At 26.9% G+C, this 14,167-nt stretch overlaps 2 protein-coding genes and 1 long non-coding RNA gene across 6 annotated transcripts; 1 reads left to right on the top strand and 2 right to left on the bottom strand.

Moving 5' to 3' along the window:
- Positions 1–1,029: 1,029 nt before the first annotated feature.
- On the bottom strand, positions 1,030–2,208 carry LOC129616424 (uncharacterized). 2 transcript variants are annotated; one of them, XM_055532045.1, is made up of 4 exons: positions 2,061–2,208; positions 1,678–1,783; positions 1,458–1,622; positions 1,030–1,407 (listed from the first exon to the last, which is right to left on the bottom strand). In XM_055532045.1, the coding sequence occupies exons 1-4, from the start codon at positions 2,115–2,117 to the stop codon at positions 1,232–1,234; spliced, it is 504 nt and encodes a 167-aa protein (XP_055388020.1). In that variant the 5' UTR covers positions 2,118–2,208; the 3' UTR covers positions 1,030–1,231. The 2 variants fall into 2 exon arrangements, with proteins under 2 accessions (XP_055388020.1, XP_055388021.1); XM_055532046.1 differs by having other exon boundaries at positions 1,952–2,202.
- Positions 2,209–4,910: 2,702 nt separating this feature from the next.
- Positions 4,911–6,428, bottom strand: LOC129616426 (uncharacterized). The gene is made up of 3 exons (XR_008697542.1): positions 5,769–6,428; positions 5,548–5,613; positions 4,911–5,487 (listed from the first exon to the last, which is right to left on the bottom strand). It is a non-coding gene; the product is annotated as an uncharacterized LOC129616426 (long non-coding RNA).
- A 4,638-nt stretch (positions 6,429–11,066) lies between these two features.
- Positions 11,067–13,093, top strand: LOC129616425 (E3 ubiquitin-protein ligase RING1). 3 transcript variants are annotated; one of them, XM_055532047.1, is made up of 5 exons: positions 11,067–11,232; positions 11,473–11,832; positions 11,905–12,451; positions 12,538–12,710; positions 12,775–13,093. In XM_055532047.1, exons 2-5 carry the CDS (start codon positions 11,476–11,478, stop codon positions 12,817–12,819), a joined length of 1,122 nt encoding a protein of 373 aa, XP_055388022.1. In that variant the 5' UTR covers positions 11,067–11,232; positions 11,473–11,475; the 3' UTR covers positions 12,820–13,093. The 3 variants fall into 3 exon arrangements, with proteins under 3 accessions (XP_055388022.1, XP_055388023.1, XP_055388024.1); XM_055532048.1 differs by having other exon boundaries at positions 11,400–11,832; XM_055532049.1 differs by having other exon boundaries at positions 11,300–11,832.
- The last annotated feature ends 1,074 nt before the right edge of the window (positions 13,094–14,167 follow it).

Genomic DNA, 14,167 nt, shown 5'->3' with positions numbered 1-14,167 from the left:
CCATTTTGGGTATAAACATTTTTCAGTCAATTAAATTTGTATATTTAATATACTTAGAAAAAAATGTTTTAAAGAACATTTAAAATATTTTTAGTCACAATTAGAGGAATTTATTAAAATATAGTAATAAAGATCTTAATAATGCTTTGAAAAAAAATGAAATAAATACTGTAATTTTATAATTTTCACAATTACACGAATCACAAACTAAAAACTACACTAATATTAAAACATTTCTTACCAGGAATACGCTAATATTCATGTTATTTATTTCTTACCCTTATTACGATCGGCGAAGCAAATAAAATTTTTAGCTAATATGAATTTTCGGTATTACTTATGTACCCTTAGCGAATCCGCCAAAATTTTGGCGAATGAGCTGTCAAATTTGTCGAATGAAAATTCTTTTTGGATGAAACCAAAAATCAAATTAGTACTTAAAGTGTTTTTTTTAGTGGCATACTAAAGTGCAATATCAAATGGAAAAATCTAAACTATCTATAAAGTAAGTTCATAATTCAATTCTACAATAACTTGTATTGATTAATATTAATAATTTAAAATCTTTTTTGGAGGAAATTTTTCATTACTTTTTGTGAAAACGCCCAGACAGCAGCTCACAGTTTTTCATCGTAGCAACGCTCTGTTGTACGTTTATGAAGGAAAAAAATAATTCGGAGAACTAGTTAGGAACAAGTTTTATGCTCATTCATTTTCTTATAGCAAGTTGTAAAAAACAAAACAACGAAAATTTTCTTAAATTTCCTTATTATTTCTTATGATATTTTAACCCTTATCTAATGTAATAACTTAAAGTGTTATCTTTTTTATTTTTAATTTGAATTTGAAGAATTATAATTTGGTGTTATTTGAAACAGGTTCTTTGAGTGTTTGCATTTAACTAAATTAAAAAATTGAAAACGATAGCACAAATTGTAATTTTTCTTGACTATTAGTATTAAATGATTTTTTAACATAAATTTTTTTATTCAATTATAAAATACACTAAAAACCTTTGCAAAAAAAATATTTAATAATTAAATTAATAAGATTCACTTTATTAGTATGAACTGAAAGCAAAAAATTTAATAAAATATGAATAAATTTAGCGCAAAGGGGAATCATATATGATACTATTCCGTATTACACAATTTATATGCCAAAGTCGTATGAAAGGTGCTTTTTAAATTTTGGAAAGGTACTAGGGGTATATTTATTAAATTTGAATTTATTAATCTGCGTTACGAATTTTTTGCAATACTGCTTCTTTAAATTTTGAATACTCGTCACTACACTCTATTCGGTTTCGGCATTTGCCTTGTATACGTCGAAGACACATCTCAATTTTATATAAATCGCCAGTCCTAACTTCTTTTGACAAATCTTTTTCATGACTGTATTCCAATCCTAAAAATTTACAATTTAGTGCTGAGCTGGCAAATTTTAGCTTGATTTACCTAAAGCAGATAATTCCTCAACTTCATCACTAGTAAAAATTCGTTCGTGTATGTTAATTATATACTCGTCACACTTCTTATATATTTCAAGCAATTGCTTTGCTTCCGAAGAATCTCCTGTTTGTTCTTTTTCCAAAAATTTATGAAAGAGTAAACAAGCTTCACCTATAAAGTTAAAAAAATTTAACTGAATAATTTTTTTAAAAAATATCAAAATTACGATTTATTAACGTTTCTTGTGCGCTTAATCTATATATTCTTTTGACTTCTTCTATTGTCAACTCTGAACAATTGCAAAAACACTTTAATAGCTTTCTTGTTCCGCTCTAAAAGAAAATTTGAAATATGTACTAATCTTACTGTAAAAATTAATTTTTGTAATAAAACTAAAATACATATATGTGTAATATGTTCTTGTATTGTCTTATATTTATGTAATTATTAAGATTTTGATAAAAGTGGAAAAAGATGTACATACTCAATGTATAGCTTACCGAAACTCCTGCCATTAGTTTATTTTAAATACGTATGTACATGTAATGTAACTAATTAAATGAATTCATAATATACACAATAGACAAAAATGAAGTATGAAGTTTATACCATATTACTCAAACCAAATTTTGAAGTACTACATAAACTCGTTGATGTTTTGCTCATTTGACGAATACTTCATTCATTATTTAATATTACTTAAATATTAATATATTTTTATGGTCCTAAATTAATATGAAATATGAAATAAACAAATATATACCACCCGTTGGTTGTCAACGTCAACGAAAATGTTTTTTTGAATTAATTATTTGACATCTGAACTTACGTAGGGTTTTCACAGTTCTTTTTTGTTGAATTAATTTCTTGATATCTAAACTTACGGAGTGCTTTCATAAGCAAAATTCGCATGTTTACCATATGACTTCCAAGTTTTGCAACCTTCATCTTAAATATGAAAATACAAATAAGCCAACTTTTATTTTTTAAAAGTTTTAATAGAACTTTTTAAAGCGTTGTAGTTTAAAACTCCTCTTTAGTATAAGCATTGTAGTCTGTGAATACAGAATTCTTTTCTGGAGTAAAATGGAAATTTTTTGTGTAAAAATTTTTTAGCCATCATTTAAATTTTGAATAAGGAAAAATTGTTCTAGTCTTCATAATAAGTTTTATGCTGGAAGTTTCAAATGCTGTAAAAGAGCTTTTTAATTCAAGAAAATTTATTTGTATGCTCTATAAAATTTGTAGTGATCTTATGTTCATGAACAAAAGGAAATAATTTTTTCTTCATAAAAAAATAATGCAACCAAAACAATGATAAATTATCATACGTATTTTAATAGAAAGTTTTTAAAATCTAAACTCTTAAATCTAAACTTTGGTCTAATTTATTTTTGTAGTATTTTTTTCGTCTCTTCTTGTTCTTGTCTGTTTCTCTCGTCTTTATTTGTCTATATTATCTATTTACTGCCTGGTTAATGTCTTTATATCTAACAAGTCCCAATACTAAGAGAGAAACTTGAAAGCACGATCTTATTTTATATGGTTTTTTTTTAAATCGAAGTTTTTTTTTTTTGAGAAGAAATATTAAAATAAATTCATACTTATTATAAAGCAGGTAAAATTTCGAAAATATATTTAAAAAATCAATTAAATATATTAATATTTTCATTCATAATTATTTTAAAATTCTTGAAATACATACAAAAAAGCGGAAAAACAAGAAGCACAACCTTCGCCTTCAACATTATATATGTTACTGAAAGCATTTCATTATTTTTCTGTTATTTCATTATTAATCTGAATGTGTTTGAAATGAATATAAATTAATATGAAAAGAAAAACGGAGTACGTATCTGTATATTTTAGGAACAGATGTATATAATTTTGTTCAAAAAGAAAAAAAAACCTAATTTTTATTCAATAATTTTTTTTTAATTTTCGTTTAAATATTTTATTTTAAAGTGTATTCTACTTTTAAAATATTTTTTTTTACATTCATATCTAGGGAAATGTCTTTTGAATTTTGTATTAAAGTTTTTAAAATTCCCTGATTTAAACATATGTATGTCGTTACCATTTAACTTTATTAAAATATTTTCAAGATTTCTTATCTTTTGATTAAAATCATTTCCAGGTTTCACTAAACCGCCTTCTGAAACTTCATCTACCCAAGTAAAGCCAGTTGAATTATTTTCTGATTCTTGAACTAAGAGAATAAATTTTTTTAATTAAATAACCAGACAAAAACTCTACTGCATCCTCTTCAATTTCATTTAATAAAGTAAATTCTTCAGAAACGATTTCTTCATGAAATACATCAGATTTCTCAGGTGCTCTAACAAGCTTTGAGAAAACTGTTGGTCTTCGGAAATATTATCTTCGGTTTCTTCCGCATTTCCATGTGGAACAACTCGTTGTAAATTATCCCTTCTCCCTAGATAAAATTAACAAAATGAAAATGATCAAATTGAAATTGATTTGAATTTTTATTTTTTTTGTACATTTTTTTTAAACCATTTTACCTTTCAAAAACTGTTTATAAAAATCAAAATTAGTTTGAAAAATTAATATAAAATTAGTAGTATTGTATTTTTTTTCTGTTAGTAGTTATTTTATGAATAATATGCATTAATATTTTTAAAGCGACTGACATAACAAACATTTACGTAATCGATATTGGAATTCTATGGGAGTTGAATGATCATGAAGACCACCTTTGCTACGAATTATACCAAAAAAATCTTCTAGTGCATCTTGATTTAACTTATTTGTTAATATGTACTTCATATCATATTTATTTTTTAGATAGTCAAGCAACTGATTCAAAGAGCAATTATTCAAAATAATACCTTTTTGAAACGGCAACAACAATTTATGATTTGAAATTTTTATTGTTTTCATTGTTTTGGTCATTTCACATAATATTATATTTTGTTCGGTTTGTGCCAAACCAAAAACATTTTTCCGATTCATGAAATTCAAGACCGAAAATTAGTTAATGATTGGTTTGTTGAAAACATCAAACCAATCATTAACTAATTTAATAAATTTACATGTTTCAAGGCTATTTTCTGGAGAAGTTTTTGTTATTAATCCTAATGATATGCATCTTCTTATGGCAGAAGATACTGAATTTGAAAACAGTTGAGTTGCCAATTTAACTTTTTGTCGTAAAGCTCCTTTGCATTCGATGTGAAGATCCGTCAGTTTATGTGCAAGTTTTAATTCAGTATTTTGTAGTAACAAAATTTCTTTTGTAGGTTGACAGTTTATTTCAGCGTTGTCTAATACAAATCCTGTATCCAAGAAATGATTGCGCACAAGCTTGATTAGATGGGGTACGTCAGCAAAAACAAATATTGGCTCTTGGTTGGCTGTGAAAAATGGTTGTGCTTCATTAATCTTCAGTTCTTTTAGCAAACGATAGTTTGTTGAACCCATATCACAAACTGTAGCAACAACTTTAAAATTAATATCATATAATCGTTCAATGATATTTGAACGATTATATGATATTAATTTAATGATTCAATTGTTTTCGTCATTGGAGTGTCAAAGTTGTAAAAAATAATTTGCTTCCAATTCTTAATTAATCCTTTGATCATAACAACTTGTGCATATCTACTCGGTTTCAACACTTTGTCGTTAGTGCTATCATACTCAAAGCAAGATTTTTTACAAATTTCATCAAACATTAAAATGCACAAACGTTCGAGTTCATTATACGTCGCATTTTGCAACAATTTGAAAACAAGACTCAATATACCTGGATTTAATTTAAGTTTTTGAGCCCACTTTTTTAAAGTTGATACAGAAGGTAGTGGGTAACTCCGTTGCAATAAAACCCGGTAAGCTCTAGGTCCTGCCGCATATAAAGATATAGCAGATGATATATCTTCCACCGACCTTTAGCTGCCCTGGAGCAAATATCACTTTTATTTTATCATAATTATGTTGTAGTGAATGTAGTAAATTCTGTATTTTTTTCCTCAAATCAAAGTTTTGTTTTTGTAAATAGTTTTCCAAATTTATTCTAAAACATAAGAAAATAGCTTATGAATATTTTACCAACTTGAACTACTTATTAACTTACTCGGTTTGAACTCCAATTTCCCCTGTTCTTAAAACAACTGAATCATCGTTTTCTTTGAGAATTTGCCTGCAATAAATTATACATAAAATTGTTCGAATTAGTATACCTACCTAGTAAGATAAATTTTTTCTTTTTTTACTAATGCTAGAAACTAAATAGGGTGGTTTAGTGTACCTAACACAGTTCTTTTTTTAAATAAAAACAACATTTTTAGCACTTACTAAACATTGTCAATTGAATCAGAGGTAAATTCTGCTATAGCTTCCTGCACGAGTTTCTTGCGATCTCTTTTGTTTTTTCTTTTCTCTTTTTTCGCCTTTTTCTAGTACGTCCGGAAGATATAAAGTTGGTTCAGCAGATTCCTTTAAATGGCTTTTCCCTTCTGGGACATTTAGTAAGATATCCTGAAGTTTGTAGCTGTCAACCGCAAAGTGATTTGAACAAATTCGGGCAGTTCCTACACTAAATTTGGTTTTTCTCCCGCAAGCTCTTACCCATTTAGATCGAAGGACAGGATCTTTAGGGAAAGTGAAAAACCGAATCGATTGTTTTTTCCTATGATAACTTGTACACCCACCAACTATACACTTCACCATAATTTTTTTTTTTACTTTTATTAACAAACAATTAACAATAACAGTTTTTTTTATTTAAAAAATAAAATCAACAAAAGATTATGCACAAATGAATATCACTAAGTTTTTAATAATTAATTTTTTATCCAGTTATTTTTAAATATTTTGAAGTACGTCACACAAAAATTTATTTTCCTCTCTCGCAAAATTGTACGTTAAAATAATATGTCAAACAGTTCAAACAGTAAATGCACTGAGTGACGTTTTCCATAAAAGCTTTCTAAAATCAGCTGATGGGAATATCCTTATTATTCTTTTATACCATGATAATATCCTGAGATTTTTTAAAATATTAAACTCTTTTTTACGTAAGCAAAAAGAAAAAAATAATAAGAAATATGACACGATCAGTAGGAATCAAAGAAAAAAACAGGAACGAAGCCAAAAATTCTTAATATTTCGTAAAAAAAATTGAGTATTGGGACTTGTTAGATGTAAAGACATTAAACAAGCATACATATTCATCAGATATTCAATCTAGCGTGAAAACTTTCGCCAGAAAAGAAAAAGTATAAAACCCATTTCTTTAGCGACATCTACTAGCTTATCTTAAACAAAAGTATATCTACTAATAAGTAATTCGACTCTCCGTTTACATCACACTAATGCATTCACTCACTAATATTTGTATACAAAAAATTCCTTTAGTTAAAAGAGTTAAGCAGTATACCTTCTTATTTTCATTTTTATACACATAAGAATTTTTGGGAGAGGGAAAGAGTACGCAATAGATATCAACCTGTTTTTTTAAAATGTACTTTGAAAGGCAACACTTTATTATTTGCTCGTATATAAAGTATAGGGAAAAATATTAAGAATTTTAAAAGCGAATAAAAGTGTTTCCTAAATTCTTTAAATTATCCATGAAATTCTTGGATGGTTTATAAAAAACTGAAAAATATTTTTTTTCACAAGTATTTAAAATTTTTTTTAATATTATACGTCTTTTTAAAATTTATTTTTATTATATTTCAAAAGTATATTATATAAATTATAATAATTTTTTTTAAACACTTTTTTTCCGCTTCGCTTGTATAATATGAATACACCTTTTTTGCCACCTTATACTGGAGTAAGTTACAAAAATAAAACTCCCGCCTTTAAAATTCTTGAATATTTCTTCCTATACTTTGTATAGTGAAAAATAAATAACTCCCGCTTTTAAAAATACATTATAAAAAACAGGTATACATCTATTGCGTACTCTTTCCTTTTCTCAAAAATTGTTATGTGTATGAAAATGAAAATAAGGAGGTATACTGCTTAACTCTTTCAACAAAGGGAATTTTTTCTAAACAAATATTGGTGAGTGATTGCTTTAGTGTGATGTAAACGGAGAGTTGAACTACTTATTAGTAGATATACTTTGGTTGTAATTATTATACTTAAAAAATTTCTTTCGGCGGGAAAGTGCTCTAGAACAACATAAAAATGAGAACTCAGCTGTTTTTGCTCAATTTTGGGGAAAAAAAACATTCTTTGTAACACCAATCTACTTAACTAGTAGGTCTATTATGTAAACCGTATTTATTCTATGCTGGCTTCAAAATTTTCTGCTACTATCTGACCATTAAAATATTTTTCATATTTCATAATTTCCATATTATGACATTTATAAATTTAATGTCTTTTATAGTGCCCTTATATTTAACATTCTTAAATTTGTTTTACGAAGTATTCGGATTTGTTGCCTTCTTTTCTGTTCTTTTTTTAATTCCATATATCGTTTATTATTTTAATTTTTATCCGTGTTTAAGTAAAAAAAGAGTTTAATATTTTAAAAAATCTTACATTTTTTAGAAAGTTTCCCACTTAAATTTGGTTGAACAAAAAAAAAAGAAAAATAGAGAGAAAGAAAAATGTAAAAATCGTTCATATTTATATTTATGAGAATGATTTATTAAAAATTATGAATTTTTATGAATTTATCAAAAAAATACATTTTTCAATAAGGTAAGTGTTGGCTAACAAGAATGGCAATGAGAATAACAGACATAATGTTCAATAATTTAGTTATTGGTCCTTATTATGAAAAAAATATTTTGTACGACACACGACATTTCTGATGGTTATTGTAGTGTTAGTGTTATAAAATTTATTTATGGGCATTGTATCATACGATTTATCGTATTTCAAAAGAGCTTTTTTTTGTTATACATTTTTTTGTTATACATTTGCATTAGCGTTAATCGTATTATGAAAAATTTATTTTTGGGATTTTCAGATAGATTTTATTGTTTAATTTTTAGTATATGATAGCACACGATAACGATTTTACAAGTAGTTTTTCAGTTAATAAAATTTAAAAAATGTAAATATTTGACTATTATTAACATAATTGAGAATTATAAGTTAAGATAAATTTGATTTTGTATTTTTAGGAACAGAATTGTCAGTAATAAATCTCAACTAAATAGGATTGGATGAAACAATGGAGGAGAATTTAAGTGTTGCAAGAAATGTTTTTTCAAAAGCTTATGCTAATAAATTTTGAATCAAAATTTCCAATGAATTAAATAGTCTAAGACCTTCTTCGTGTGATCCTTACATCTAGATGTAGTTCTTCTTCTTCGTCTTCAAAACAAAAATTCAGTTCATAACATTGTATTATTATTATGAAAAAATCCGATATGCGATAACAATACCGTATCGTTATTGTTTTATCGTACTATTATGAACTGGTAACCGATTAATGAAAGCAAAACAATAAAATAAAATAAGCTTTATTGATGTGTATACTACTTTGTTTGACATATTTAAAGATTTTAAATTCATATGAACTCATATAGTCATATGAAAAATTTAAAAATAAAAAAGTTTGCCACAGGCAAACATTGTTTCAAATAATTTCAATTAGTTTTGAATTTATTACGAAAATATATGCAAGTAAATGTTAATTCCTCAATTCGAAAAGCCGTGGAACAACTCCTCAGCCTCCATAATGTAGCATATTTGTAGACACAAGTCTCAAAAATTTTTTCTGAAATTTGAAGTATGTAGCTTGAATTGATTCAAATATATTGGCTTTCACTAAGAAGAAATTGTATGGAATCCCATTTAATCAAGCCACCTGCAAACAAGAAAACAATATTGTATTGTCATAAAACTTAGAACTCCAAGCAAAATTTGAAACCAATCGGATTTATAGATATAGCTTAAAAATTGGTTAGAAAATCCAAACGCCCAGTGTTATAATACAAGAATTGAAAAAAAAAACAGTCACTCCATTATCAAATGACAAATCGCAACAAAAAATAATTTAAAAACTTATGCTTATGCCATTTTTTGTTTTATTTCTGTCAAACCAATTCTATTTTTTCAATCAAAAATGGGCGATAATATTTGATTAACGATGTTTGCATATTCAATTTTCTTGAATCTCAATCATTCTTGCAAATCTTTGATTGATATGTAAACGCTGACTGTAATTCATATACATATTTCATAAAAAAACAATTTCGTATGAATACAAAAAAAAATCAGAAAAAAAAGACTTTGAATAAGAATTATAGACAAACTAGTAAATAAATTCGAATTAAAAAATATCACAATAAAAACTTAAGCTTAATATAATATTTTTTACGTGAAACTTCATATAGGTTTATATAGCTATGACGATCAGAAAATACCATAAAATAGTACAAAAAACTCAAAACATGTTTATGACGTTTTTTTTCTGATCATATGTTTAGTACCTTATTCATTTCTTTAAAAATTTTTTATTCATTATGTAGATTAAAATGGTGTTGACAAAACGTACTTTAAATAAAAAAAATGTGTACTTCAAATTTTCTTACTGCAAGTAAATAACATCACAACTTGGTTCCTAGCTTTCCGCATCAATATTTTTAAATAACTCTTGAATTTAAAATGTTGCTTACCATTTCAATATAAGAGTTTCTCTATTTAGTTTTAATCAAATTAACGAAGAAAATACCCTTTCAGCTACCACACTACAATGCGCTAAACTGAGAGAGCTTTGAATACATTTTTCAAGTTTTAAAAAATATAAGCGATCGACTTCAATTAAAATGTCAAAATTGCAATATTATCTTCTATTGAAAAAATTTGTACAAACATACGTATATTTCATCTGCTGATGTCGACGAAGTTTATTTTAACTGACTAATTGATTAACTTAGCTACAAAAAGATAGGTGACGGCTTTTTAATTAACAGAAAAGGGTATACGTACATAATTTCGTTAGCCAAGGTTTTATCAACAAACTCTTAAATCGGGATATAAATTTCAAATCGGAGCCAAACGACATCCCTGCTTACGATTTTAATTTGAAATTTAATCTCGCTTGATGTTTTGTGTTTTGACATATTGTTAATTGATACCAGCGTTCCCACTTGGATACAATTGTATCCATTTGGATACATTTTTGCTTTAAAATTAAGCTTGGATACAAAGATACTCAAATCTGCTAAAATGTCGAAATTGGCTACATTTTAAAATTTTGCTGAAATATGGATACATTTCTTTCTCGAACACTAAATAAATGTTAGAAAACTTTTAAAGTGCTGTAACTTTTAAGTGCATTATCTTCCAAAAAATGTTATTTGCTGACTAAATAAAATTTGCCCGTTTTCGTGCTGAATAGTTTTTACCGCATAGTTCAACAGCTAAAGAACATATATTTTCTGACCTTAAATTTTAAAATGTAATAGAAATTGTGTGTGATTTCTAAAAGAATTTACTATAAATAACGAAACTTACATTGTTGAATAAAGCAAATTAATATTATTTAAGAGTTTATTGGTATAAAATAAGGCGATTTAGTATAATAATTCTACTTTAGGAGGCTGGATACATTTTGGATACATTTTGTTCTTGAAATTGGATACATTTTGTTTTTATTGAGTGGGAACACTGATTGATACACAAAATGTATAAAAGAAAAAATTCGAAAAAAAGCCTTTGAGTTAAGTTATTTATATATAACCGGACAATTAAATAAAAAACTGGTGTTCGAGTTGTTAAAATATGAATTGAAATATATGTATATAACACACTTTAAATTGTAATAAAAAAAGTATACTTTACTGTGAGTATGAGAAATATAAATAATAAATATTTAAGTAGGTACATATGTATATATTTTTTATTTTCAGTTTTACTTTCATTTCTCCATTTTTTTTGCAATTTGTTTTTCTTTAAAATACATCATTTAGTTTTATTGAACAAACAATAAATTTTTTATAATTTTAATAGGAAATATAGTAGTTCTTGAGTACAATTTTGTATACATTAAAAAATTGAAAAATTTTTTTCTCAATTTGGCAAGAAAATGACGTCGCTTGATACTCAACAAAATAAAACTTGGGAGCTGTCACTTTATGAAATTCAAAGGAAGCCACAGGAGGTGATAACGGATAATACAGAAATAGCGGTATCTCCTCGCAGTCTTCATAGTGAGCTAATGTGTCCGATTTGTCTGGATATGCTGAAGAAAACAATGACAACCAAAGAATGTTTGCATAGATTTTGTTCAGATTGTATAATTACTGCACTCAGGTCTGGCAACAAAGAATGTCCAACTTGTAGAAAAAAACTAGTTTCCAAACGCTCCTTAAGGCCAGATCCTAATTTTGATCTTCTCATTTCTAAAATATATCCAAGTCGAGAAGAATATGAAGCAATTCAGGTATAAAAAAATTCAACATGTGTATTCTCATACAAAATTTAATATAAATGTAATATGTGAATATTCATTTAGGAGAGAGTGTTGGCGAAATTCAACCAAACGCAATCGCAACAAGCACTTGTACATTCAATAAACGAAGGAATAAAATTACAATCACAAAATCGCCCTCAAAGGTATAATCGAAAAGGTGGTGGGGGTGGGGGTGGAAACGACACTGATAGCCATAACTCACATCATAGTAATGCTAGTTCCACTTCTGCTCAAAATAATGGTGATGGAGGAGCTTCTGATTGCCGACATCCTTCCAATCCACCATCTGTAAGAAGTACTCCATCGCCTGTGCCTTCGAATAGTAGTAGTAGTAAACCAAAGCGTGGTATGTCAGTCTTTACATCTGAAAGATCTGAAGAATCCGAAAGCGATAGTCAAATGGATTGCAGTCGTACCGAAGGAGATTCCATGGATACGGAAAACGAAGCAAATTCCGAATTGGGAATAAATGACGATATTGAAATGGTATTTAAGCCCCATCCAACCGAAATGGCAAGCGAAAATCAACTAATGGAAGCTCTTAAAGAGAATTCTGTTCGATATATTAAAACAACAGCAAATGCAACAGGTAAGGGGGACTTAAAATTTTATTCCTAAAAACAAGCTTTTTGAAAGCAGTTAATATTATATAATTCTTTTGTCTTCGCTAAATAGTGGATCATTTAAGCAAATATTTGGCCATGAGATTATCGTTGGATTTAGATAGTGAACTTCCAGAAGCTTATAGACTTCTTAATTTTTGCATATATGTTGCACCTCAACCAAATCAATTGGTTATTTTAAGTGGAAATCAAACACTGCAGCAAGTGAATGAAAAATTTTGGAAGGTTTGATTATAACGATATTTTTTCACAGTTTTTTTGCTAATGTAAACATAATTTCAACTTTAAGGTAAACAAGCCAATGGAAATGTATTATTCTTGGAAAAAATCCTAGGGAAAATTTGGTCACACTCACTAAATTCAGAGTGTGCGGAAATTGAATATTTTTTCATCGAAAAGCTGTATTAATTTTGAAATGAAGTTATAGTACATGCTTACTTCAACATACCATTTTAATAAATAACGTGCTTAATTAATACTGTATTCTTTCCACACATTTCTATATCAAAATTGAAAATTCGGTTTTGTTGGTATCAACCAAAATTGACATAAATTATTTGATAAACTAGTTTAAGCTAGGCTTTAAGTATCTCATCTAAATTAAACTGGAAAATATTAGAAAATATTGTTTTTTTTATTTAAGGTATTTTTACAAAGTATATTCAAGGCGTAACTATTGAATAATATGTAATAGTATATTGGTCAAAAGATGCTGATACTGCATCGGTTTTCTTCATGCTAATATGTATACCTCACTTGCTTGAATCTTTTCCAAAATTAATTTATATGTCTTTATTTTTCATAAAATAGCAGTTTTAGAAAAAAAAGGAAATGGCTTCTGATATTATACAGCTTGTGGTTTTAGAAGATTATAAATTTGGGAAAAAACATTACATAATTTAATGTTGCGAATAAAATATACACATAATTATACTTTTACTTTATGCAACATAAATTTTCTGATGCTATGCGGATGTGATACGTTTACTTTGTTGATGCAAAATTATTTTGACATTTTTAGACACTTTCAAAATCATCAATATTTTAGCGTTTATTCTGAAAAGGCTTTGTGTAAAAGTATTTAAATTAACAACTGAAGATCTATTTATAAAAACTTTAACTTCAATTAAGTTTGAAAGATTTTAATACAATGGAACATTTAAAAGTATTAATATCGCGCATAAAAAAATAATTAACTTTATTAGTTATTGAGCTAAAATAATAAATTTGCTTCTCAGCTTCCATTTACAAAACTTTGCATCAATACAAAATCACAAAAAAATTGATGCCCAGCTTCCTTAATATGATGCGCATCATATTTTGAATATTTAGCCCTATTGTGCCATTTTTAGCCAATTTTTAAACTTTCAGCACTTTGACAACATTTTTGGCCCTTTTATTTAAAAACTTGAAATGTCAAATTAAGCTGAACAACTGTACCATCAAAATTATGCTACGAAAAACTGTAATAGGAACTGTAATAATCACTTATACTGTATCAAAATTATAACAACAATACTTTTTTCTATTGTGAATTTAAATTGTTTACCTTTTGTGAATTTGAGTTAATTCAGTAGCGATGTCTAGTAAAGTGTCAAATTGCCAATGCAGCAAACATTATTTTGGTTAAGCACGCAAACATATTTGATCTCATTAAGATCTAATTATTTACTAAGAACTTT

Source organism: Condylostylus longicornis, unplaced genomic scaffold (genome assembly GCF_029603195.1).
Source record: "Condylostylus longicornis isolate FDR11 unplaced genomic scaffold, ASM2960319v2 ptg000202l, whole genome shotgun sequence".
NCBI lineage: Eukaryota > Metazoa > Arthropoda > Insecta > Diptera > Dolichopodidae > Condylostylus > Condylostylus longicornis.
Note: the sequence above shows the minus strand (reverse complement) of the source record. Positions and strands in the feature narration are given on the sequence as shown.

Excerpts from the sequence above, each read along its gene's own strand:
- LOC129616424 (XM_055532045.1), bottom strand. The coding sequence starts at position 2,117 with ATGAGCAAAACATCAACGAGTTTATGTAGTACTTCAAAATTTGGTTTG. Across the intron at positions 1,623-1,677 it reads ACAAGAAACGTTAATAAATC|GTGAAGCTTGTTTACTCTTT; the intron begins GTAATTTTGATA and ends TTAACTTTATAG. Across the intron at positions 1,408-1,457 it reads TGAGGAATTATCTGCTTTAG|GATTGGAATACAGTCATGAA; the intron begins GTAAATCAAGCT and ends GTAAATTTTTAG.
- LOC129616425 (XM_055532047.1), top strand. The coding sequence starts at position 11,476 with ATGACGTCGCTTGATACTCAACAAAATAAAACTTGGGAGCTGTCACTT. Across the intron at positions 11,833-11,904 it reads AAGAATATGAAGCAATTCAG|GAGAGAGTGTTGGCGAAATT; the intron begins GTATAAAAAAAT and ends ATATTCATTTAG. Across the intron at positions 12,711-12,774 it reads TGAATGAAAAATTTTGGAAG|GTAAACAAGCCAATGGAAAT; the intron begins GTTTGATTATAA and ends TTCAACTTTAAG.